The sequence below is a fragment of the Carassius auratus genome, unplaced genomic scaffold, assembly GCF_003368295.1.
Source record: "Carassius auratus strain Wakin unplaced genomic scaffold, ASM336829v1 scaf_tig00216070, whole genome shotgun sequence".
NCBI classification, from domain to species: domain Eukaryota; kingdom Metazoa; phylum Chordata; class Actinopteri; order Cypriniformes; family Cyprinidae; genus Carassius; species Carassius auratus.
Genome location: NW_020528391.1, coordinates 298,754 through 326,307, shown reverse-complemented (window position 1 = coordinate 326,307; position 27,554 = coordinate 298,754). Strand labels below are relative to the sequence as shown.

General features: G+C 35.3%; 1 protein-coding gene across 1 annotated transcript; it reads right to left on the bottom strand.

Moving 5' to 3' along the window:
- Positions 1 to 13,721: 13,721 nt before the first annotated feature.
- LOC113097028 (uncharacterized) lies at positions 13,722 to 25,867 on the bottom strand. Its single transcript, XM_026262262.1, has 4 exons — positions 25,668 to 25,867; positions 16,940 to 17,245; positions 15,957 to 16,075; positions 13,722 to 13,891 (listed from the first exon to the last, which is right to left on the bottom strand). Exons 1-4 carry the CDS (start codon positions 25,711 to 25,713, stop codon positions 13,733 to 13,735), a joined length of 630 nt encoding a protein of 209 aa, XP_026118047.1. The 5' UTR covers positions 25,714 to 25,867; the 3' UTR covers positions 13,722 to 13,732.
- Between the last annotated feature and the right edge of the window lie 1,687 nt (positions 25,868 to 27,554).

Below are 27,554 nucleotides of genomic sequence, written 5' to 3'. Positions count from 1 at the left end.
TTTATGTTGCAATCATTATTAAGCTGAATTAATGAAATTTTTAGACAAAGATCAACTTGTAACTCTTCATCAGAGTGCCACTAAGAGAAACTACATTCTTGATGAAAATAGTGACTTTACACATCCACAATGGATTCATTTGGAAAAATGTGGTGTCAAAAGTGTCAGAAGTCAATCATTTAAACATTTTTAAGCATGAATTATTCATTGAAAGAAAAAGAAAAGCAATGGAACAAAAAAAAGCATTTGCACATTAAGTATGATAATATTTCTGCTAAACTATGTAAAAGTGTAACAATAATCAATCCTGGAGTACATCAAAATTAATCTAAACAAGTCAAACACAGATGTGTTATCAGCAAACTGTGAAATAAATGAAAGCACATTTCTCTAATTATGTCAAAACAAATGAAATTCTCACTTAGTTTCAAATCTAAAAAGCACACATGGGTTGAATTCAAATACGGTTCATGTGTATACTGTTATAGTGACTATAAACTCCTGCTGTTGAGAGTTGCCCATTTCATAGCATGCATTAAGTTGCTCTCATGCGTAGCATTGGCACCTGTGGGAAAATAAAGAAAGAATCTTTAACATGGTATTTTAAAATGGTAAATTACAGTATTAATAGTGTTATGTAAGTGTAGTGTAGTGCAATTATGCCAAATTAACACTGATATACTGAGTGTAATCAACACATAGTCAGGAGTCCTTCTGTAACAATTACACTGTGTGTTTAACCATGAAGCTTTAGGTCAGTTGCTGGTCAACTGCTCTCTTAAATGACCAATACATTAACAGTAACTGTGTTTTAAAGGGAACCAAGAGTGTCTCTGAGAAATGTAATTCTTAAATGTTACTAGGTTAATCAATAAAGGCCAACTGCTCTGGGTGTGTGTTTACAGTGTGTGTGTGTTCACTGCTGTGTGTGTGCACTTTGGATGGGTTAAATGCAGAGCACGAATTCTGAGTATGGGTCACCATACTTGGCTGAATGTCACGTCACTTTCACTTTCAATGTATCACAAAGAGAATATTATAGAAGAATATTACAAGAGAAGAACAAGAGGTTACAAGCATATTATAAGAGAAGGATTCTCTGTGATAAAGCTGGAAAAAAACAGATAACAGACTCTTTATTTGTATTTGTATACAGTATTTGTATTTTCGTCCACTGTCTTATTTTGGCCACAACTTTCTCTGTGTTTCAGCTAATGGAATGACCATTTGTTTGTTGACAAATCTTATTTTGACACATATTTTGGGAAAATGCTTTGAACATTTCAAAACTTAACAATACACTGTGGACAAATTCACTACCCTTTCATTATGTCCGTGGATGAAAACAGCCACTGAATTAAACTGCTGTAATAATGTATCAGATAAATATTTTATTTCTAATTTTTTTGCATAAATCTATTAATCAACCTCAGTCCTGATCAAAACTACCAAATGTTTAAAAACAATCCAAGATTTTAACTCTTTAATTACCAAGTTTATAAATGATTTGGGAAAACAAAAACACACAAAATGTCTTATTTTCAATATAAAAAGTGATTGTGGACTGGATATTTTTTTACCTTTCATCACAGTCTTGGGCATGTCAAAAATTAGTAACAAGATTGGCTTTGATGCATTTTTAGTTTTTGTGCAGTTGATCACTAGGTGGACCATTAACCCTTTAGATAGGCCTGTGCAAAAAAAAGGCTTAGTTTCTGGCTTGTATATGTAGTTATATGGAGTATAACAGTAAATTATAGTGTTTGTGTGTAAGAGAGAGAGAGAGATTAATAGATTTATGCAAAAATAAAATAAAATAAAAAATTATAATAAAAAATGTATCTGATACATTTTCACAGCAGTTTAATTGAGTGGATGTTTTCATCCCGAACATACTGAAAGTGTAGTGAATTTGAACAATGCACAAGGGTTAACACTAGAACCGCCAGCAGGTACATTTTACCCACGTACATTACAACTGTATTTATATGGCTAAAGAACATATAATTTCACTGTATTATGCCACTGTCTTCACAAAGAAGTGTCTAGAGTCATGAAATGATTATGTCTAGTCATTAACTATATTTTCATCCATTTGTTTTATGTTCAATACTTTTTAATGCAGGCCTCATGAATCCGTAGACCCACTGACGCTTATAGGTATAAATGTCCCGTTGTTTTTATATTTTTAACAACATTGAATTGTAAATTACATAATTTTAGTACAAGTCAATGACTGGGAGACTTGAGTGTTTTCGGGTAAAATTGACCCCGTGGTAGTGTTAGAGACAAGACTCATTTACACATGAAGAAAAATTGGACTGACATGTAAAGCACTTGCTTTGTTTTTGTGTGTTAAAGCCCGTTCACACCAAGCATGATAACTATAAAGATAACGATAAAAATATAGTTCTAAAAATCGTTCTCAATATTAAAGAATAGCGGAGTCCACACCACAACTATAACGATAAAGGCACAGAGAAACGATATCGTTGGAATCACTTTCAGAACAATTTTTTTTCTGATGAACGATAAAAACATTGCCAACCAATCAGAATCAATCCTGCTGTAATGAACTCGAGAATTTAAAGCAGCAGACGTGCGTCCGCTTTGAATACACAAACAATATCGTTCGCTGGTGTGGACGCTAATATCAATATTTTTATAGTTATCGTTCTTGGTGTGAACGGGCCTTTATTTAGGGAAAGTTTTATCCAAAATAGAGTTTCTCAGATACATGTCAGATACTTCTGTCTAAAAATATTTTGTTATTCTTTATACAGTAATCATTAAAAATTAAAACATTATTATTTACAACTTATTGGAAAAAAAAAATTCTACCAATGTATTTCCTTTAAAAACTAAATATCACATTTTTCTCTTGCTTTAAGGTTTGTATGAGGTACTTACACCTTTGCCTTGGTTGTTTATACTTCTTGCAGAAAAAACACAGTTACAACCCAAACTACCAGACCAACACCAGCACCACATATCCCTGAAGGAGCACCTGATGGAGGTGGAGTTGGAGGTGGAGGTGGAGGTGGAGGTGGAGCTGGAGCTGTAATGATAAAGAGAGACAGTCATTAGTGTGAATGTGTCTGATCTATAACAAACACTAGAAACATCAGCACTCTATAACCGGAGTGAAGATCTGATACTGTAATGATAAAGAGAGACAGTCATTAGTGTGTGAATGTAAGCTCTTCTTCTCTGAACAATATTGTATTTGTTTACCTGCATGTCATGTAATAATTAATAGATATCAGAAAACCATGGACATGCAAATGGGCATTCTAAAGGTGCCTCCTACTGGCAGGGAATCAAATTGGATTTTCAATAAGCCTGTCTGCTGTTTCCCCCATCCACTCATATAACCCTGTTTTAAGTTAACCCATTTAGCCAATAACTATAGTTAACCTACAACTATAGTTGTATACTAGGGTGACCATATGAACCATTTTCCCAGGACGTGTCCTTGCCAGGATTTTTATATTGCCTAAAAGATTCTGATACTGGCTGTTTGTGCTGTGCAGATCGATAATTGTTTGACATTCATAAGAGCTATAGAGAGCAGAGCAGATGGCTCCTTATGCATTCAAATCACTCTCTTGGTACTTTGGTGTAATATAATGATCGGTGCACAGCAATGCTTCAAGTTAAATGAACAAACAAACACCTAACATGTACGTGTATTTGCATTTCTTTGATCATTCTCTGTAGATCTCACTATTAGGCTATTATAGGGCTGTGCAAAAAATCGAATGCGATTTTCATGCACCTCTCTTCAGAAAAAACGCTCCTGTAATTAGAAGTATATCTCCAGCATGTGTGTTCAGATCAGGGTTGCCAGGTTTTCACAACAAATCCTGCCCAGTTGCTTCTCAAAACTACACTCACAGAAATATTTCACCCCAAATTTAAGATTTATGTAATTTAAATTATGTAATATTTTTTTCATAACTTTGATGAAAACCAATCACATAAACTTTAAATAACAGAATCTTGTTTGTTTTATAACTCTTATTACACTGTAAAACCCGACAAGTAAACTTAAACCGTTTGAGTAAATAGATTGCCTTAATTTAAACCATGTAAGTTTTAAAACTTTGCATTCAAGTAATTAAGAATTAGTGATGAACAGCTGCTGTTAACAAACAGAATCACTGAAGAAAAGAGAAACACAAGAACTACTACAACTGACTTCAGACACAGACTTAGATGAAATCAACTGAAATAAAATACATGAAATCTCTCAAGATCTGATTAAACAACCCACAAACAGCATCACCAGCTGCACTTATTAATAACCAGACTGACTTTATTTCTGTCAGACGTCCACAGAAGATCTTATTGAGAATGAACTAAGGTTTAGATGTTGATTTATTGTTTCATTCGAAGTAACCATGTTAGAGATCAGTGTTTGCTTTAGTTGGGCTCTTGACCCTTGATTTCTGTAGGGCTGGGTATTGTTCAAAATCTTTTGATCCGGTGCCAAATTCGATACCTCACTTTCGATACTGGTTCCTAACGATACTTCTATCGATACCATATGTTTTGAAATACATTTCAACATCAGCACTAATACTTTCAACACAAAACTTTTATTTTTCACCTTAATTAAAGCAAATCCTGGTAACACTTCACACTCAGGATAACAATATTAATACAACTGGTTGTGCTTTTTGGATAGGGGTGTGCTATTCAGCGGCGGACTGGGACCAAGAAGTTGCACAGGCTTTCTGGCGCTCAGCAGCCCACCACATCATAACGCAAACGCACCTGTTTTTATGTCATTTATTAATTTTAAATTTAAGTAAACAGTTTGGGGATTTTAACCAATAGGGCAACTGATCCTCCGTTGAAAAAAAAAAAAGAACAACAGCTGTTCATTTAGTGACTCCAAGTGAGCGATACATGCTCATAAAGACACAAACATTCTTCTAGAACTCACTCTTTGCATTCAGTTAGCAGATCCATATGAATCATGCATGAAATAGACTCAAACAATAGCTTTATGTGCTTTACAGATGAACTTGAAGTCTTTATTCATTCGAGATGTTCAATAGTAGGTCATCTTTGACTCGGTAATACAAGTTCATGATCAGATAAGTCAACCCATGATTCTTTTGAGTCAATATTTTAAAATAATCATTTATTTTGTTTAACGAAACCAGTGTGGAAACCAGTGTTTCACAAATAGATCTGAGGTGCAGGGCTCGCAAAACCACCCCACCTCCTGGGATGGTGATGTAAAATTCCTAACTTCACTTGCTTCGCGTTGTTCACTCGCTTGAAGGGGTGAAACGTATCATAGCCGATCGTTTGCATTTGTTTCTAAATATTGCTGATTCAATTCACGCGCATTCAGAGCTTGCGCTCACTAATTCAAAGCACGCGCTGTGAGCAGCATTTCAGACAATGCGCGTACGGAGAATGAATTCATCTTTCGAGTATCGAAATTCGCTGTACCGGATAAATCTGTCTCTCTCTCTCTGTTTTTTTAGATGACGTGAAAGGGGGCATTTCAAGATACGCAAAAGAGTAGACCAAACTAAACAGAGAGGGAGGGCAAAACACTCATCCAGACAAATGCATCATTAACACCGGCTTTGGTTGCAATACTATTATTGCATATGTTGCACATTGCTGACTCGGCATGACTTTAATAAAGTGTAGCCGGAAACATTTTGAGAAAAAAACAACTAGCGAGTTTTTTCAGAAATCCTCCCCATCCCGTCACGTCACGTGGTGGTGGACAGCCAATCACGGCGAATTTGGGTCCTTACATGCACATATGCTACAAGCTCACACAGACACAGCCGCTTGGCAAAAAAAAAGAAAAACAGCCGCTTGGCTTTTGGAACCGAAATTTGGCACCGAAAGATATATAATTTTTCGATACTCATAGTATCAAAGTTTTTCGTTCGATACCATAAAGGCATCGAAGTTCGGTACCCAGCCCTAGATTTCTGTCTTGGTCTTTTCTCTGGTTGTTATAACCGTGTGTTTCTAAAACACATAATTTGTTGTAAAGGGTGGTGTGCCAGATATGCAATTTGAAACAGACCTATCACAACAGCACGTAAAGTTTGAAGTTCTGTAAGTAGTACATCTATAGTATTTTGTTGGTGTAAAAAAAAAAAAAAAAAAAAAAAAAAAAAGAACAAAAAAAGCTGCTTTTATCCGCTAATCAGTAATTGTACACATGATAAAAACGTGCACTTGTTTTGCTTGGAAAATACTTGAGAATACGTCAGTGATAAAGAAAATAAAAAAGAACAGTAGCTCAGCCTAATAATAATTTGTCTAAATTAAAAGTATTGATCGTAACAGACCTGTGTGTTTTGTATCACTAGTGCAGTGTCTGTTCTCAGAGCATATCTCAGAGTGAGGCATGCAGATTTAATAAACTACTCACGCTGTTTTGTAGTTTATTAAAAGTTTATTCATTCTATTCATTTTTACAAACGAGGCATTTGTTTATGGACATAATTACTGATAATAATGACTTATACTGTCTTTTTGCGCGTTGCATTGTGTAGCTCTCTTCACAACAACACACAGACACAGGTGGGTTCCTTAAAACGGGCATTTTAATTCTTTGGCTCATCTCGTTCATGCAGTGAGACCTCGTTGGCTGCTTGTTATGAAAAGAGGATCTTGAGTCCTTTGTTTAACTAAATCTTCTTTACTGTCCCCCTTTGACTTGAGACAACACTTATTTTAAACTTAAATTAGACTCTTAGAGCCTTGTTATGCGTCCGCTCCTCATCAGTCCATGCGGGGAGATGCAATTTATTTCTTAATTTCTGCTAAAGTGACGTATTCTTGCGCCTTCCATTTAAAGAGCAAGTAAGATGAAAATTCTAAGCTTCCTATCACTGTTTATAAGTCCTGTACATTAGGTTTAAATCCATCCATGATTAAAAAACATTGTCATTTTGTCAAAATATCATTTTAAAATTACCTCAATTCTCAGAGATCCCAAAACGGTTCGCGCGAAGCTGTTCAAAAGATTCAGTTTCCTTAAACCCCACCTTTCGGTTGCATACTGTGTTCTGATTGGTCAACTGACATAGTTTTGATTGGTTGTTCTGCACACAACTTCACGGTAAATAATGCGTTAGCATCTGTTTGGGGTGAATTATGTCTTATTCCTCTCACCGCGAAGCAAACAGTAAAATAAAAAACTTTAACAGTCTCGCTGCTTTTTCTTCTGTGTGGATGTATTCAAGCCGTGCGCTTCAGTTTGAATCTGAATTGCGCGATCAGCGCGGGGGCGATGTCACATTTGATATAATGAAGGGAGATGTGAAAAACAGACATCGCGTTGTTTTCATATGGATTACTTTATCACAGAATATCTGTTTTCGGCAGCACTTGTTTAGTTTTAAAGTAGTTTTAAAGTAATGTCAAGCTTTCTATAGATATCTCTCTCATGTCTCTTCGTTGAGTATTCACGGAATTACACTTCATTTTAATGACTTTTTGTAAACGAAGATCAGTGCAGACAGGCTGCAGACAGCACACATACTGATAAGACGCTCGGGAGAAAACAAACACATAACTTCATAATCATACTTCGCATTGTGATTCGGAGATGCTTGTTGGTCTGAATAAAGTTGGTAATGAACCATCTTTTATGGCCAAACGCTTTGAAAATCCCGCCTTGTACTCACCGAGATTAGAAAAGCAGTCATCAGTGAAATGTTGTGAACACAACAAAAGGGATTTGTTGTACTGCTCTGGTATTGTGGTGAAAATGAATTTTAGCCATTGGTTCTTCTGATCTTCATTCTTTGGCAGTGAAAATAAAACAAACTTGCCTTTACAATTAAAAACACACTGTCTCCTCGACATGATGCTATCACACCAACCAGAGCGTCTGTGTGGGGGGTGGGGCTGGTCAGATTTCGTTTCTCTCAAGACGGTAGGCGGAGATTATTATGCAAAGTGTTCCTAGTGACGTACATATGCCATGGGCAAAAGATTTGAAATCTATAACGACTCGTTTCAGCGATTCAGAGTCGACTCCTTACTTTAGAAGCCAATAACTTTATAAATCGTGTACTTTTTGGTTTAATTACTTTGCACATTGTTTACACTGATGGACAGCTACATCATACACTGTAATACATGTAATTTTTGATTTCCCATCTGTGTGGCTCTTTAAAGAAAAATAAATGAATTTACATAACATTACATCAAATACACAAATTTACCACATTGTACCTCTACTAGATGAATGCATGAGTAGGGTTTGGTACCAAACTTCGATGCCTTTATGGTATCGAACAAAAAACTTCGATACTATGAGTATCAAAAAATTGTTTATCTTTTGGTGCCAAATTTCGGTTCCAGAAGCCAAGCAGCATTTTTTTTTTTTTTTTTGCCAAGCGGCTGTGTCTGTGTGAGCTTTTAGCATACATGAATGTGGACCTAAATTTGCCGTCATTGGCTGTCCACCACCACATGACAGGGAGGATTTCTGAAGATACTCGCAGTCACATAATCGCAGTTCTCAAAACGTTTCCGTTTTACAATGCCAAAGAGGTCTAAAAAGTATTGCAACCAAAGCCGGTGTTACGGTTTAACTGGTTACCGTGTTATCTGGTGACCAACTTCCTGGTTTAGGTCTCCGCTGCAGATGTGCTGGAACGACGGCAGCAGATTCAGCGATTCTGAAAGCACAAACTGACGTGATATTAAGTGTCTAATAAATGCAGACATGCTCATTGCATGGCTCTGATATTCTTGTAAAGATTACAAGTTATTAGTAGGATCACCCGTTTCGCGGCTGAAGTAGGAAGGATAAACAAAAAAATAAAAATAAAGTACGTCTGTGTTGGCGCGGGTATCGAACACGCGCTAAAAGACGGCGTGCCACAAGACGACAGTCACGAACTACCGAGCTACCGATCTACACCGAATCAGCTCCAGGTCTCTGGATTCAAGACAAGACTCTCAGCTTCACATCGTGCAGCTGCTGAATCAGGGAAATGTGACTGTGTTAACTTGTGACCTGTGTTTATCTATTATGAAAATAAACCATTGCAGAACGATGACTACATTTCATGGTTCATGATATTAAAGAACATTTCATGACTTCTCAGACAACTGTACATTTGTGGCTACTGTGGGTTAATTGTAAACTATAGAAAATGTACCATGATTTTACTATGGTAAATATGAGTTAACGATAGTGTTTAAAATTAACCCACAGTAGCCACAAATGTACAGTTGTCTGAGAAGTCATGAAATGTTCTTTAACCCACAAATGCAGTTTGATTTTGCACTAAAAAGGTTTTTTTTTTACATTCCTTTGCATTTTAGTTGGTTCAATATTAGCCTGTACACCATATCATTTGTTTATTTATTTATAAAATGTTCACTATTTTTGTTATTTTTGTCCAAGTTAGGATTGATACCAATCCTGAGTGTCTGCTGGCACTCCCCTATCCAAAAAGCACAACCAGTTGTATTAATATTGTTATCCTGAGTGTGAATTGTTACCAGAATTTATTTTAATTAAAGTGAAAAATAAAAGTTTTGTGTTTAATCTATTTGTGTTGATGTTGAAATGGATTTTAAAACATATGGTATCGAAAAAAGTATCCTCAGGAACTGCATAGAACATTTGCATAACAGCAATTACACATTGCATATCACACCGAGTAAACATTAAACCATGTCTGCATTTGTGATTAGAGAAACAACAAGAACAAGCGCTACTCTAAATTGCTCAAAACTTGCATTTGAATCATCAGTGGCAAATTCTTTAAATATGAAAACGTACTTACAGACTGTGAGTCAGAAGCACCAGACTGTCCTTATGAAGTTGGAACTGTCCCACTTTATAGAAACAGCCTTTGTGCACAGAGGCATTGCAGGCTACTCTCCCAGGAAACAGTCCTCCATAAAATGTTGTGCACAGTGCACACACTCTAATATTTGGGTTGAACTGTTCTGGAAAATTGTTGTAAATACAACTTAACCACTGAATTCTAGTTGTTTTCTTTTTTGAAAGGCCAAATTAAGTAGTTTCGCTTTCACAATGAAACACACAGTGTGACAGCTACAGCGAGAATCAAAGTTAGGCTTTCTTTCTTTGCATGCACATTTGGGCGGTGTTATGCAAATCGTCCCACACAGTTATGTAGACATGTGGAGGTGTGTTTAAAAGAGGCATGTTAGGGGGGCGTGGACGAGTCTAAACTTTTATAAAGAATATCTCTGGATTTGAGACTTTAGTCTTTTAAACTTTAGGGTTCTTATCTATTCACAAACAGCTTGTAACACTCCAAAGAGAAAGGAAAACTTGAAATTGCCCTTTAATATGCAACCCATGGTTGGAATGCTAATTTAGTTAAACGGGGACATGAGATGATCCATATTAACTTAGAAGTTCATAAGTAACTTTGACATGAGGGCACTGATTGTATTGCAAGTGTGCTGCAAACTAGACTTATTTTAATTTATGAAAACTGTTACCAAGCTATTTTAGCCACAATTTAAAATAATGCCCACTCCAAGTGCAAGAATGTAAACCAAAATGAATAAACAGAAAATAAGTTGCATTTTAATATTGTTTTTATTTAATTATATATATGAAATGATGTTATGACTTAAACATTTTTACATATATAATAACAATATTATTATTTCTTTTAATAGTAATTGGTGGCCCATCTGCAATACCACCGGCCCACAGGTTGAAAACCACTGCAATAGTGAATTTCAAGTTTTATCATGAACCACAATTAAAGTCTTGTGACACCCCTGCCAGACGTTATTGTTGTTGTTGTCAAGATTAGATGAGATTGTTTTGACAGACAGACATGTTTGTTGTGGATTATTTTCAGCATGTTTATTAGTGAGGCGAGAAGTGTGGCTGTAATTCACTTGCTGTATAGCTTGTCAGAGATTGTCATATTTTTGTGAGATGAGAGGGTCTGTACTAGTAGTTGCCACTGGGAAATTTTGCACGATAGAGCCTATTTACACGAAGTGAAAATAGCAGTATTGTTTTGAGATATGCTAGATTCTACTAGATTTTATTTTATACTATGTTAAAACAGCAGGCTATTCTGCTAATTACTTATTGCAAATAGTGGCAATTATCTGCACCTCAGTATTGTAATACATTATAAAACAGTATGCAATAATAAATTATTGATTTAATTTAAATAAATGTATTGAGTTAATTTAAATTACCTTATTGGGGCATAAAACCTAGACCTTCCTTAACCCTACCCAATACTTTATTTTCAACTTTTTGATTATTTCTTACATTTTTTTTTAAATAAAAGCTTTTCTGATGTGATCTGAAATTTTAAAAGGGAGTAAAAAAAGTTTGCCATAAGGCAGATTTGAACCCAGGTCGATTGCGTCAAAAGGAGTTTGTCACATGCTTTATCGTCTATGGCAGTGGTTCCCAATCCTGGTCCTGGAGAACCCCCAACATTGCAAATTTTAGATGTCTCCCCATTCAAACACACCTGATTCAACTCATCAGCTAATTAGTGAAGACTCCAAGACCTCAAATGTGTGTGTCAGATAAGAGAGACACCAAAATCATGCAGTGTTGGGGGTTCTCCAGGACCAGGATTGGGAACCACTGATCTACGCCACGGAATCTTACTGATGACCCCCCCCCCCCCCACACACACACAAAGTTTTATTTATATTTGTAGTTAAGATAACTATGTATGTTATTTTTTATATGTTTTTTTTTTTAATGTGATGAATGTTTTGTAATTATCCGTTTGTCCTGAAATTACTTGATTTATTGGTCAGTTAAGTTTGTTATCTGTAACACCTGTTATGTGACTTTTCACTGGGTGATCTTTGGACTTCATCTCTTTAAGAACTCTTGTAGGGAATGTCGCTGTATGATTCACTGCAGAAAACTTACTGTCAAAACGTTTGATTGTTTTCTGCTGCAAAATTAAAAATATATCGAAAAGTGATAAAGAAGATTAAGCGTGGGTTATACTGGCGACTATCAGTAGACTTTTCACTAATTCAAGTTTTTACATGAATGAATATCTGAAGGGAACCGAATGTCTTCAGAAATGTTTTGGTGGTGTTTTCATTTTATCTGAAGTAGTGTTTATGATCAGTGTTACCAGGGGAAAATGCTATTTATGCCATCCCAAAAGCGCCTCCTACTGGCAGAGAATGAATTTGTATTTTCAATAATCCTGTCTGCAGATTTTGTTTAGACTAATGTGAAACTCCAGCTGATCAGTATATTAATTTATACTTCAGACTGACATTAAACATGGTTTAAATGATCAATTATGAGATATCTTATTTTATCTTTAATTTCATTTTTGTGAAAACCTGCATCTCAACTGTAAATCAATTGCTATTTCATGGTCTACAACATAAAAAAAAAATATTATAACATGTATGCGAAAAATTTAGAAACACTAGACAACTATGGGGCACCACTGTGCAAATTTTAATCAAATATTTCTATAGTAAATCTACATATTCACACTCTGTGTAACTCCATATATAATACTGAAGTGATTTTACTATGACTACAGAGAGCAGCAAGCACTTGAAATTGTGATGGCAACCAGTTACATAGCACAAAGTCTAGTTTTGTTGCACTAAACTAAGAAATAAATGTTGAAAATGTACTTTAAATGCAATCTTTTACAAAGTTGGCCTTTAAGCAGCAAATAAAGAAGTGTATTACACACTGTTATATGTTTATATGTTATATATTATAATTATGAAATTAAGTAAAATCTACTTAAGTTAAATTTTACTGAAACACTGTAGCACATAGTACATAAGTACATAACACAGCATAAATACCAACTAGAAAACAATGAAAAATGAAACCTTATTGGTTATTCACACCCAAGAGCATGATGAAAACACAGTAAAAGAAAGTTGAGTAGGTTTTACTTAGTTTTATTACTTTGAAACTTACTCAAAGAATCCTTGTAAACATAATTTCAAGTAAAATTAACCTGCAGAATAAGTTCACTTAAATTTTTACAAACCTGAAATGAGCACTAATATTGAACTACACTGAAAAAAGTAATAAGTAAATTTACTTAATTTTTATTTGGCAAGTTTTTGCACAAGCATTTTTCAAGTAAATTTAACACATTTGGAAATTAAGTAAATCTACTTAACTAAGTTATTTTTCTAATTCTTTCCCAATCTAGCTTTTGTTTATTCCATAGTATTTACTTCACCACAGAAACTTTTTTTCAGTGTACAATCATTATATGCATATTTACTTTTATATAAATTTATTTGTCAAAATATTTAGTAACATCTTTTAGTGTCAGGACCCTGCATGCTACCACAAGCATGAGCATGGTGCAAGGCACAGACCAAATGCTTGGCCCTCTGCAGGGAAATATTGAAAGGGAAACTGGCAAAAACAAACAAAAACACACTTATTAAGAACGCCCCTATTATTCAAAATATGGGGCAATAAATGTCCTTGTTTAAGTTTTTGAGGAATGTTAAAGTGCCTTTCTGTCCTTTTGAGGTGCACCCCAAAACAATTTCTACCAAAAGATTTCAATTAAAAATAAAAATTCTGAAAATAAAAAGTAAAATAGTTAAAAATAAAAATTTGTTAAAAATACAATTTAATGAAATGCATAAAATTAATGTGTTCATTTGAGCATCTAAACTAATAACTAGAGTAAACACAGTTTAAATATTATAAATAGAATAACATTATAGAACGCTTGAGCTACTCACCAACAGTAATATTGAATTTCCTGTGTAAGAACAAATTGCTGGTGTTGATCTCCACTTCGTAAATTCCAGTCTGATTGATTTGGATGTTTTCAAAGCTAAGGTTTCCAGTATCCTCAGACACTTTTATATTGCTCCATTTAGTGCCGTTTAATCCTTTAACTTGCTTGAACCCACAGCTGGTTCATAAATTTATGTTTACATTTACGACATGGTTTTACTATCATAGCTCTAATTAATATTGACAAAGGATACATCATTCAAAAGTTCAAAAGCTCAAGGATTGAAATTTATGATCCTAATGTCACAGTGACAACACCTTTTTTATTGGTATCAATAAAATCTCATCATTATACGTGATATCGTAATAGTAAGTTGTGAACTGTTTTTGTTGAGAGACGATGAGAGATGAATTCAATAATGCACACATAGGTGTACATTTTATGGCAATAATCCAGAACAAATCTGTTTTTATAGTCTAAACAGTTATATTTCAAGAGAAACTGAGAGGAACACTGCTTTGTTTACATAATATTTCTTCAAATAAAATTATATTTATACTTCCTATAAATTATGCAAGTTGTTTCTGAAGTAAAACACACAACTATTACATTTGCTAGAGTCTTCCAAACAGAAAAACTCTTCACTAGCAATCATTCTGCAGAGCTGATTAAATAATTCAGAACATTCTAACAGTGCCACCAGCTGTTGTGGTCCCTTAATATCCACAAACTATAATCTGCACACACTCAATGTGAAATTTTGATGGAAGAAAAATATAGCCAATAAAAAGATTACAGAGATTACATAACTAGTTTGTATTTCACTTGTGCATGTGTTAAAGCATATATTTAGAACATTTTGTTTGATTTTGATTTTGTTTACCTAAATATTATCTTAGTATTAAGCATGTATATTTGAATATGTATACTCCTACCGAAGTTACACTTTGTAATTTATACACCACTAGCATCAACAAACAGAAAAAAAATAATAATAATAATTCCTGAACACTTCTCACCTGAGACTGAGTAGAAGTGTCCAAAATAAGAGTACCCATCAGATTAGGCACTACATTTTAATAACAATTTGCTTCTTGCCTGGTAAAAGGTGTGCTCTATTAAGTGTGAATGTGTGTTGTATGAATACAATCTGGAAATACTATGACATTTTATGACATTTTGGGATCATCATGTGACCTACAGTGGCATTTGTGTCACTCTTCCCCGCCATGTACACATTTTTTCCCCCAAGGTTTCATGGTATTGTAAAATATCATTTGGATGTCCACTTCACAATCATAGCAGAAGTCGTAGAATATACTGGTATTTTTGATCAACACTGGCTTATATTTGATCAACATTGTGAATTTGGACACTGTCTTGCCACTCTTGCTAAACTGACTGTCCCAGCACAAACTCTGTTGGTTAGGACAAATGTCATTATGCCAGACTGGTTTGGATTGTCATTCAAAACAGATCAGGTGAGAGTATTTATCTGTCAAAATGCAAACATGTCAATGTGTCAAGTGTGGAGGACAAGTAAAATTCCGGAATCACAGGTTTGCACATATGGATCAAAACTTTGAGCATAAATTGACAATGGTTAATCAGGAATTATGTGGTAAAGCTTTACCACATAAACCTCCAGTCAGTTTGTAACTTATGCTATTGTGCCTTCAAATTTTCAGACAAAGTTTGACTGTTTAAATTTTCATAATTTACAGCTACCACAATTATGTTTAGTGTAAATGTGTTTCAGTTTAGTTGTGTTTTACCTTATATTTATTACCAGTTGCCACTTGATGTCTCCAAGTTCCATTTTTTAATATTCACATTGTTATAGAAAAAAAGTTTAACAGAAACCAAATTTTTAGTGGCCCTATCCTCAAATTTAAATGATAACTAGTTACGACTTATAGCTTTAACTTAAGTAAATTTTTAGTTTCTCTAACATGGTTTCATATATTTATTTTTATTAAAAATGTATGCAAATAAATTGATTATTACTTTCTCTAAATATTTAAACATCTCTGACTTTTAGTCTATATTGGCATAAATGATTTTCATATATGAATGGCAAACCCACAACTATCATCTTTCTAAAGAGCCCTCAGTTATGTCTGTAGTCCAGAGGGTTCATGAACTGTAACTGTTTTAGTTTGTTTATGTCGTGTTTGGGTTTGAGCTCAACTAGTGGGGCGACAGTTAAATGGTTAAGTGATCAGTGGGGATGACTTGACCGTTAAACTTCCAAAGTATCAGATTGCCTTTTTGTCCTTTAACATCAGTTGATAGAGAGAAATAATCTCCCTCTTTCTTTGACTCTGACTTAACATCTGTTTCAACAACAAACATAAGGAGAACAAACAAACAGTTTAAAACACAGTAGTCTTATAAAGTTGTCAGTTGTATATAGTGAGATCATACTGAAAACTCAAAATCTGATTTAAGCCTGGAAACAGTGTTTCTTGATTTAAAATGCATAGTGAACATGTCAGAATAATTAACTGAAGCTCTTCTTTTATGATCATAACAAATAATGCTGGAGAATATGATTTTTAGGTTTAGTTTATGTAGCTACAGCGGCTGTCATTAAAGCAATGAAGAGACTTCCCAAATACTAAGACATTCTTGTTTATTTTTTCAGTTCTTCTCTTCATTAAAATTATTATGCTGATAATATAATTTGTAATAAAATATTAATTAAATTAAAGAACCTTTTTTGTTCAAACAGTCACTTTTGATCTTATTTAGTTATTTTTCTGTAATTCAGAATCATTATATGTTTCATAATAACATGGTGCCATTTGTTTTGAACATAAAATAATTTGTGAATATTACCATCAATACAGTGTGCCTGGATTAAATGTAAATTGTGTATGTGAATACATAAATGCTTGTAAAGTTTTATTAAAAAATGTGCCAGATTGAGGATGGTCAGCCTCTCCAGCTATTGATACTTCTTACTCATTCTGTTCAAACATCTTTTTTTCCTTATCACTGCACCTTCGTTTGCTATCTGAGTGTTAATGAGACACTGTTCTCTGTATAGCTGCTTTGTAACAATATGTGTACAGACAAACAACAGGTATTCAAAGATAAAACATGGGATCTTTCTACAGATCTAAATTGTTCTCAGACAATCAATGCAGATTTTAATTCACTTATAAACACTGTAATGTATGACTTGAGTTACTCACCACGGACAGTGACACTGAATGTTTGGGGTTTAATAGATGCTTTCCCACTGATATCTAGTTGATAATTTCCAGCATGTTTAAATTCGATATTTGTTATGGTTAGAGATCCATTCTGTTTGTCCAGTTTCAACCTGTCTTTGAATTTCTCATCTTCAGAAAAATCGTTGATTCCTTTTGCTTCCTCTACTTTAACTATGATGGAGCCTTCAAACTTCCACAGTATCTGATCTTCACTCGTTACTCCAGAAGAGCTTTTTAGAGTGACATTATCTCCCACAGTCACCTCCAACGCATCACTAGATATACCTGGTGAAAAAAAAATTATAAAAAGATGTTATATTGTACAGTAAATTTACAGTATCACAGTCTTTTTCATTATACCTCTCAAGTGTGCTCTGTTTTTTTTTTTTTTTTTTTTTTTTTTTATGAATTGAAGAATCCAGATCAAGTGTGTACCACTACTGCTCTGCCATGGCCCTACTGTTACTTAAAATATAGTAGTCACCAACTACGAACATTGTTTTCATTTTTTTCGGTAGGCTACCTTTTTTAAATAAGTAATTATAATGCTTTCATTCATACTGCTATTAAAACAGTGAATAAATGATATACAGAAAGCTTGCAAAGAAAATTTACATTATCAAAGAATATTATCACCGACTAAAGTCTAGGCTGAGTAACTTAATCAGTAAAGCTGTCTACACTGTGAAATCAATCTATTACTTTACATCATACATTGAACAGAACTTTTTTGTATGATGAGAGAATTCACAAGAGAGCAGAATTCAGTCAGAGAGCGCACACACTGAACAAAACCCTAGCATTTCAGCAATGAGTAATCCAAAGGCATCTGATTGTCAATGTATTCATAAGCTTAACGGAATCACATTTGATTGGTTTTACTTCTCAATGCTTTAAAACACACATAAAAATAAATATGATGTAACATGAGCACAGCAGATCTAAATTTTATGAATAGGAGTAATACCTGATCTCTAATTGGTTCCGGATCAACCAATCATAATAAAGATATGACCCCCTAATTAAATTCTTAGGATGCATCCAAAATCACATGCATCCCTACTACACAGCAGGGGTGAGGCCAGAAATGTTTAAATTTCATATGAATTTAATTCATATTTCATATTCGGTAATGTGATATATCACGGTAATGAATATGCACAATATTGTTATCATGGGCACTTCTAAATACCGTGAATAATTGAATATGACAAATTATTCCGAATTTGGAATACATTTTAAGAATAATTTTCCCATCAACTGGTAAAAATGCACAACACTGCTGTGTGCTTCTTGAAAGACTTTGGTGCACTCTGATGTAAACAAGCACGCATGAGAAGCACATGGGGGAACACATGAGAGACGCGCTGAATGAAAGCTAGGGATGTCAACGATTAATCGATGATCGATTAATTGTCGATAAGAGATGCAATCGATTAAGGCTGTCAACCGATTTAATGTTGGGCCACACGAGACTCATGCACAAAACACGTGCGAGCGGCTGTGAGTGACGGTGACCATATATAAATGCATCATCATTAATTTACTAATTAAGCTTTTAATGTGATTTAAACTTTAAAAGTACATTGAAATAGAAGCAAAACAAAAGTAATTCAACTTGAAAAGCAATAGAAATGTAATAACTAAGTAATTTCATCAGATAAATGCGCTTTGCAGGGCTGCGGGACACAGTGACAGGACAGGTAGATAGACTATTAATTCCTACAACTTGTTATTTCGTTCCTACGACTTATTCATTTGTGGCAATTGTCCATGTTTCATTAATTTTGTTCCCAAAATAACCCATGGGTTAACTGAAATAAAGGAATAAATTAATAAATCGAACAAATTATTAATTCATGTAATCTTTAATTTCCCTACCACACACAATAAAAGAGATGAGATTAAAAGTGAAAAATAATAAAATAAACCTGCAAAATTAGAGGGTTAGACTGTGAAGATTTAGGAAAAGAAACCGGCAAACCAGAACAAAGCCACATAAATGAAGGCTATATCTCAAACGGCATCCAGAGCCATGGTCACGATCTAACATTTTCCTAACCCTATAAGAGCACAAATCTTCTGTTTTTTATTGGGAGTGTGCACAAATGAAAGTAAACACTTTTGCGAAAGTTTTGTGTTTTTTTATGTCTCGGAGTCTGGCGCATACGTATATTGTAGTGATTCAAACTTACATCCCAGTCTTTTCATTATCAAAATAAAATACAGTCAACTAAACATTTAAAAGGTTACATTGGTCAGTTTAAATAGAGCGTAGTATACCGATCCACTCTGCTGTTATGCCAATGACGTTTTTGCTCATATAAAGAGGATCATCTTTTCCATCTATGTGTGAATGTGTGTTAAGTAGTTTACATTATAAATAATATAAACAAAAATCCACAACATTGCAATTGTGTTTTAAAATACAACAAGAACCACAAAACCATTTAAAGAGGTGCGTTCAGCGGTCTCCGTGCCAGAAAACAGTCAACAAAGTAAAATGATCTCAAACGTACGACACACTCTCTTCATTTTATCAAATTATCATAATCACATCTATTCATTTTATAATCCTTGTACTAGCATTTTATTCAGCCTAAAACCCCATTAATTCAAGTGAGAAAGCGTTTTGTGTGTGTGTGTGTGTGTGTGTGTGTGTGTGTGTGTGTGTGTGGATTTTGAAAATCCTGTCATGCCTGTGGCTGCGTGCATGCAATAGACGCATTTTGCAGCATTATGGTCAACGATTAATCGATTAATTGATCGTTAATTTAAATTCAGACGTTCACTGATCAGAGCGAGAGCGTCGCGAAAAGTCACAAAAGAAGTGAAAAAAAACGGCATTAAGGGACCAGTGGATGGAGTTTATTTTTACAGAGCATCAACGGAGTTGTGCAAGTGTTTGTGTTTGTTCCCTGCATTTCGAAGATGTTTGTTCACAAGGCCCAGTTTGACGACGGATTTGCACATCGTTTATTTCTTAAGGATGATGCAATCCCAAGGAAAAAGGGTCACGATCGTGTGTTGGAACCACATGCGGTGAGTAAAACTGCTTCAAATATCTCTGCCTCTTTGTTAGTGCGTCCCCTCCCATGCCGGAGACCCGGGTTCGAGCCCCGCTCGGAGCGAGTAGTTGCTGCTGCTGCTCTCGTTCAGTTTCAGCCTCGGGATCTGATTCTGGATCATAAATAAACGGCTGAATCTGACTGTAAGCCATGGTTTGTTTTGGATGGTTTTTTCTTCACGGTAATGTCACAGCTTCCAAACGCTCTCAACGCAAAAGCTTACTCGCGCTCGTGATTCTTTAGCTCCGCCCCCACACAGCACGCCTCCAGCCGGTCGTGTTTTTCCGGGAAAAATCGGTACAGACTATCTTTCTCTTATGAATATAATAAAACTAAAGACTTTTTGGAGTTATGAAGGATGCAGTACTACTCTATAGGTACTCAAGATTAACAGGATATTGAGTGAAAACGAGCATTTCACCCCCCCCCCCTTTAATATTAGGTATTATGATATTTAATAACACATTGTTAAAATCGAAAGTTGCAGCTGTGTTATTTAATGAACTAACATGAACTAAGAATTGTATTTTTTTTTAACAAATAATAACTTCTGTAGCAAATGTAGTTCTTGCACATTGTGAATGTTAATGCATTAACTAAGGTTAACTAATAAGGTCTTATTTTAAAGAGATAAAAGACCTATTGGTCTTTATAGGTCTTTTGCACTTTAATCTGTGTAAAACTTTATATATATTTTTCTGTATTGCTTTATTGTTTAGTTATTTTTGTTACAAGAAAAAGTTATTAAATCATTTCTACTGTATTATGACCACTTTTTTAAAACTACATTTCAATATCGTGATAATACCATCAGTGTTGGGTATAGTTACTTTGGAAAGTAGTTAGTTAGGTTACAACGTTACCATCAATTAAAAGTAATCAGTTATGATACAGCGTTACCTATTCATAAAAGTAACGCGTTAGAGTACTCATGCGTTACCAAAAATTAAAAGCCGTTTGCAGCGGCTCACACATGACAGACACAGCCCCCGGTCCCTTTAAATGCACCTAGAAGTCGTGACTCCCGACAATGAATAACGTCAGTCATCCGACTAAATTAACACTTCAGGATAACAATAACAGGAAAGACAGTCAGCAATAGGCTATTCCACATGGCGTTTTATTTATTTATTATCACAGAACATATTATTAATCAAAATTCGCACCTAACGTTACCCAGCCCGGGAGGCCTAGGCTACTGTATATTATGAGCACCACAAGATAACTCCTGATTTTTCTTTAACTTTAAATAATGCAGTTATCAAAGTACAAGTATGCTTACTTGTAAACACAACCTTAAACAGGCTTGCAGATTTAAATCAATTTAGAAATGATGAACAACCAGCCAGCCAATGATCTAACAGAAATTAACAGCTGCCTGTCAAACAAAAATCATAACAAACCGAATTAAATCCTTCACTGCCACACAGGCAAATGACAAATCGCTTGATAGCCGAACTAATTGTTATTAAAGTGTCACTCACAGTCACAAGCCTAAATTCGCTTTAACACAGTCCTTTTACATTTACTCTTCAAAGTAGTGATTAAAACGTAGCGTTAAATTTGAGGTATAATTTTTGGCAGTCGACAGAAGCTTTTCACCAAAGCAGAGTGTGCATTTTACCGTTATGTTCTTTTCTTTTTCGTTGACAAATTGAAAATAATGTGCGTACTTCCATAAACCAAACGCTGTCCTCTCTGCTATCTTGCCGGGAGTTCGAAAAAAAAAAAAACGCACACACACACACAGGGTCAGGCGCAGGGCACAGACGCATCACAGCCATTGACTTTACGATCACAGAGCTTCGGCTCCGCTGATACATCCGCAGCTGGCACAGTAGACCTAGGCCTACTGTCTGACAAAAAGCAGGCTGCAGTCGGGATTTTCCTTTCCTTAAAATAACGGATTACTTTTTTTAAAAAAATAACGAAGTTACTGATTACTTACGCACGAAACTAACGCGTTAAGTTACACATTTCAGGGAAAAAGTAATTAGAGTACTCTAACGCGTTACTTTGTAACGCGTTACCCACAACACTGAATACCATATACCTTGATAAAAGCATTAGCAATTAATCACAGCATGAAAATTTGATACCAGCATATCCCTACTCAGCAAACTAACAGTTAGAGGGGAGGATGTTCTGGATGCTCTGCCCAAGCAGTCAAACTGACGTCATCAGAGTGGAAGCAAATTTTCTGAAGTTACCAAAACAGTGGATTATTTTTTCAGTGGATTAATTTGCATGGATTAATTATTTACCTCAAGACTAGCAATGTGCACTAACAATGTAAACAGTGCATTTTTGATTTAATGAGGACTTTAAGTGGGTAGGCCTACAACAAACAGGGTGGACAAAGTGTAATGTAAGAAAACTGCATGTCAAATTGTCAACAGAGAATACAGCACAAAGGTTGAATACACAATACTTCTTTTTACATCTTTTTACATTGCTCATTGTGTTACATTGTTTGTGGGTTATTTTATTTTTATTTTTTTCTAAATCTAAAACATGTGTTTTTAAACTCAAGTATGATTATAATATAAGCACTTTTTTGCTTCAGTCCTGGTGCCCATTGTTACTTTTCAGAATCTATTCATAAATGTAACATTTAACTGTTAAATCATGCAATTAAATAATAATAATTATTATTTTTATCATTACTTTTGTTAAACCAAATTATTGATTGTTTAGTTATTGGAATTTATATTTTCCTTAATCTTATTCATACATGTTGATGACTCATGGCTCTCTACAGACTTTCAGTTAGAAAATTGATTTTGTTATACTACGTGCATCTAGAGGGTGATAATGATAATAATACAATAAAAAAACCTTAGTTGTGTAATACATTGTGTATTCTGTAATTATACTATCGTAATATAGTATGCATCTGTTTACTTTATTCCATAAAGTAAGTGAGAGGTATGCCTATGTGCACCCTGTGCCTTTTTAGATTTGAGACGCACCTAAACTGACTGACAATAACTCATTAAACTTTTTTAAAGCCCATATTTCAAGTTGAAGATCCCTGTGTAGGAACTAAATTTTCTTGAAGAAATTAATCATAAATGTGCATTAAAAAAGTTTTTTAAATAAAAATTACTTCCACTGTCAAAAACGCTCTGATCGGAAGTGATGCTACGGCCAGTAAATCTCATCTCTTCGTAATTGAGTCAGACAGTGAAGAGGTTGCAGTTGGGGTTAATGCCAACTCTTACTATGGGCCATTGCCGTATTATTAAGAGCCGCCTAGGCGAGAGAGGGGTCAGGCAGAGTTAAGGGGAAGGGTAAATGGACAGAGGATAGAGATAAGAGTTGTGGTGTGAGGAGAATCGGTGGAGTGACCACAGGCTATAGCTAATTGTGGCTAATGTTGTCTCCATGTTTATCACACTGCAGTATCTTTAATAAATCATATTTAGCAATATTGCTATCGATTTTGTTGTTTTTCAAGAATCCATGTAGATTGTCACCATATATGCCAGCAACTTGTGTCTTAAAATGTTTCATTTAGATCCCAGATTTTAAATAAATGCTGTAGGGTGTAGGCTTACATCTGTGACGGTCAGCTAGTCTGGACAGGGATGGAAATGCTGCGCATTTCTGCACAACATAGTTTATCGTGAAATTTTTTAGAAATTGCTAGCTGATTTTTAATCAGTAACTGCTTTCAGACCTGTGTCCGCATGTTCTGCTTCTGCAGATGTCAAGCGTTTGGGCCGTATATCTGAACAACATAACCGACCAGCTGGAATTCCGAGCATAGATACAGACGGTTGGTCTGGGAACGCCCCGGGAACGCCCCGTCACGTGATGTGAATTTAGCCCGTGGGGGAAAACCAGTGCTGAGTCCCAATTCGCCTACTTATACTACGACCTAAAAGTATGTACTTTTTTGTGAGGGAAAAGTACATACTTTTGAGTGTGTAGCAAAAGAGTATGCACACCTGGGACATACTTCGATGACGTCATGCAACATGAACGACAACGTGGTTGACTAGTTACGCACACCACAACTGTTAACGTTTCATTAATTCTTTATGTCCAATAAAATTGTATTTACTATTCCCATCATTTTTTCTCATCGTTTTTTTTCACAATACATTTTACTATGTGTGCTTCTACCAAGTTGAGGAGTGAGGAAGCAGGGCTGCTTCATCGTAGAACCAAACGCAGGTCGTTTGTGAGGCGACTGGTTCTGACGTTCATGTGCAATGTGTGTAACGAAATAAATTATAACTTTAATTAGGGTTAAACATTTGAATTCTTACACTTAAAAGCTGAGGGCGCATCTCCGCTGCTGCACCCGGCTGCCATGTTTACATCACCACAAAGCCATCGCAAAGCTCCTCCCTCCCGTACGCAATGGGTTGTGGACAATATTAGCACTTAGAGTGTGCATTGATCTGCACTTCGAATTCTAACCGGAAATAGTAGACCATCCGGGTATCTTTGGAATACTATTTTCAACATACTACGATTTGGGACGTACCAATTCTAGTTTCGCATACTATTTAGGACGGATAGTATGCAAATTGGGACTCAGCACAGGGGGCAAGGAACTCGACCGGAAGTTGAAGTCGGGTAGGGGCTGCCACCTTTTAGCAGAACTTCACTTGCGTTAGCCTTCCCATTGACCGGCTGTCATACTACTCCCCTCTATTCCGACGGATTATGTAAATGAGCTCGCATGTACTGCGGAGTACGTGTATGAAAGCAGTTAGTGTTCCGGTAAGGACGGGAATATACTGTTCATGTAAATACAGTCATTGTTACAAAAACCTACTATAATAATGATAACGACAAACTCTCTTTTCTGTTACCACCTCTCAGACGGAGTAAACCAGGGGTGCTGCTCAACACTAATTCTGGCGGTCGACTGTCCTGCAGAGTTCAGCTCCAATTCTAATCAAACACACGCAACTAATTAGGTCTTCAGGCTCTCTTAAAAATTAAAGGCAGGTGTGTTTGATTAGGAATGGAGCTAAACTTCGCAGGAGGACAGTCGATCGCCAGGTGCAGGCGGGTTGGGCACCCATGATCTACCCACACTGAGAAACATGGCGGCAGCGCTGTCGTTACGTCATATGACACGTTCTCTGGGAAAAGGCGGTTTTTTGGAGCGTAGTTTAGAATACACTTTTTTTCTTAATTTCTGCCCATGGGCGTTGTAAAACATATGTATTCTTATGTATCTCTTTTTAAATTAACATTTTCATATAAGATTCTGTATAAATTAAGTCATATGAGGATATGTATATACAATTAAATTGAAAGATGGCCTTTAAGGGCCAAAAGAAAGTCTGCGTATAGGCCATTATTATTATTATATTTTATAACTCAAAACAGTAACCAATAAGTTTATCTGTCTTCAGTTTCCACGGATGGTGATGTATTAGCCTAAAGGCCGTCAGTAAACACACACACACACAAACTATTTACCCACCCACATTTAATGTTTGCTGTCATATTAACAGTGTGATCACCAACTCTATATAAAATTAATGTAATTGTGTATGTTAAGAATCACAGGAAATGACAATATGAAAAGGCTAAGAACAAATGCGCATTATGGGTTTCCTGTTTATAACGAAACCGAAAGTGTAAAATTAATGAGCAGAAATCTGACTTACCTTCCACAAACAATAAAAACCAAAGAAGGCAAGAATAATTCCGCATATTGGTGCTGTTTTTGACCGCGTCCTGGATGAATAATCAGGGCTACTGCTGCTGATGGGCTCGAGTTAAACCGACAAGTCACTTGTAACGTTGGTGATGTCCTGTTCGCGAACGAATCGTTGAATTTAACCGGTTCTTCTTAGTGAACCGGTTGAACCAGTTCACCAAATCGAACTGAATCGTTTGAAACGGTTCGCGTCTCTAATACGCATTAATCCACAAATGACTTAAGCTGTTAACTTTTTTAACATGACTGACACTCCCTCTGAGTTAAAATAAACCAATATCGCTGAGTAATTCATTTACTCAAACAGTACACTGACTGAACTGCTGTGAAGAGAGAACTGAAGATGAACAACCGAGCAGAGCCAAATAATGAACGAACACGCCCACTACTGGAGCGGTTCTCGTAGACGCCTCATTGGCCGCTCGACCGCACGTCAACGTCGCCGCCATATTGGAGCGGGTAACTCTCATAACTCTCACATCAGGGGGGTATTCCAGAAAGCAGGTTATGTGACATACCCGGGTATGTTTAAGAGTAAATAAGTGGAAATAAATATAAATCTATGAAAATGCTTGTGACTCTTGCTGATACTATTTCTCTTGTGTTCCACTGACTTTTTTATGATTTATAATTAAGAAAGTATTTTTACGGGCACAATTCTGAAAGTCACACCAAATTATATAGTGTCACGCTATATGATGAACTGCGCCACTCCACAATTTGTCAACGCAAAAAACTGTATTTTATTTGCATTTAATTAATTCAATTCAGTTAACATACATAAGACAAAAAAAAAAAACAAAAAAAAAAACATACAAACATTGACTGAAAACTTTTTAAATTATAAGAAACTCAGAAATATGATTAAATCAAACACCATCTAATTTCAATAACATTCAACATGAACAATTAAAAATTGGAGGAGAGTGTGTGTTGTAACAACAATTCTAATTGTTTAACAATAAAAAACTAATCAATTTACAATTAGTTGAATGTTTTAGATTGAAAATTCATAGATATTAGTAAAACCAGATACAGTATAGAACAATTAATCTTGAGACCTCCTCTCTCCTTGCATGGTCAGCATTGCGTCTTTTCCTGTATTTTTTTTTCTGTCCTCTCTTTATCTGAGATTTCTGCCTGACAGACAAAACATTGCATCTTTTAATAGACAAAGCATTGCAAATATGGTAAAACATGGTTAAATTAAGTATAACATTGAAAAGAAATACATAATTTAAGGTAATTTAATGTTCACTATTACATTCATTGAATATGTTTTGAATAGTTATGTATTTATCATTAATTCAATTCAGTTTATTTGCCAGACTCATGTCCAAAAGCCACGCAAGACAGGACAGGTAAAAAAACAAAAAACAAACAAACAACAGTCAGTAAGAAAAAAAAAATAGCAAATACAGTAATTAAAATACATACAGACATTTCAGCCAATGCACTTTCAGTCTGGATGTGTACCTGTAGCAACTCAATAAGGGATTTGAGAGTGCCACCATGATACTGTTAGTAGACTCATCCAGACGTTGCATAAATTTAAACATCAAATGTCTTAAAAGTGCTTTCAGTGTGGTTACTCCTACAGATACAAACATCTGACTAGCACTCCCTCCTCTGGGAACCTTGAGTAAAATTATCATTGCATCATTGTAGGCAACTTGTAACTTCTGCATGGTAGATTTTTTTGTAGGAAGACCACAGATGGGCTGTATAGAGAGGTGTACAGTAAGCTTTGAACAGAGCCACTTTAACCCGAGTATAACAGTAACTAAACTTAAGTGCTATGGTGTTTGCCTGTGCATATAACTTATAACACTGT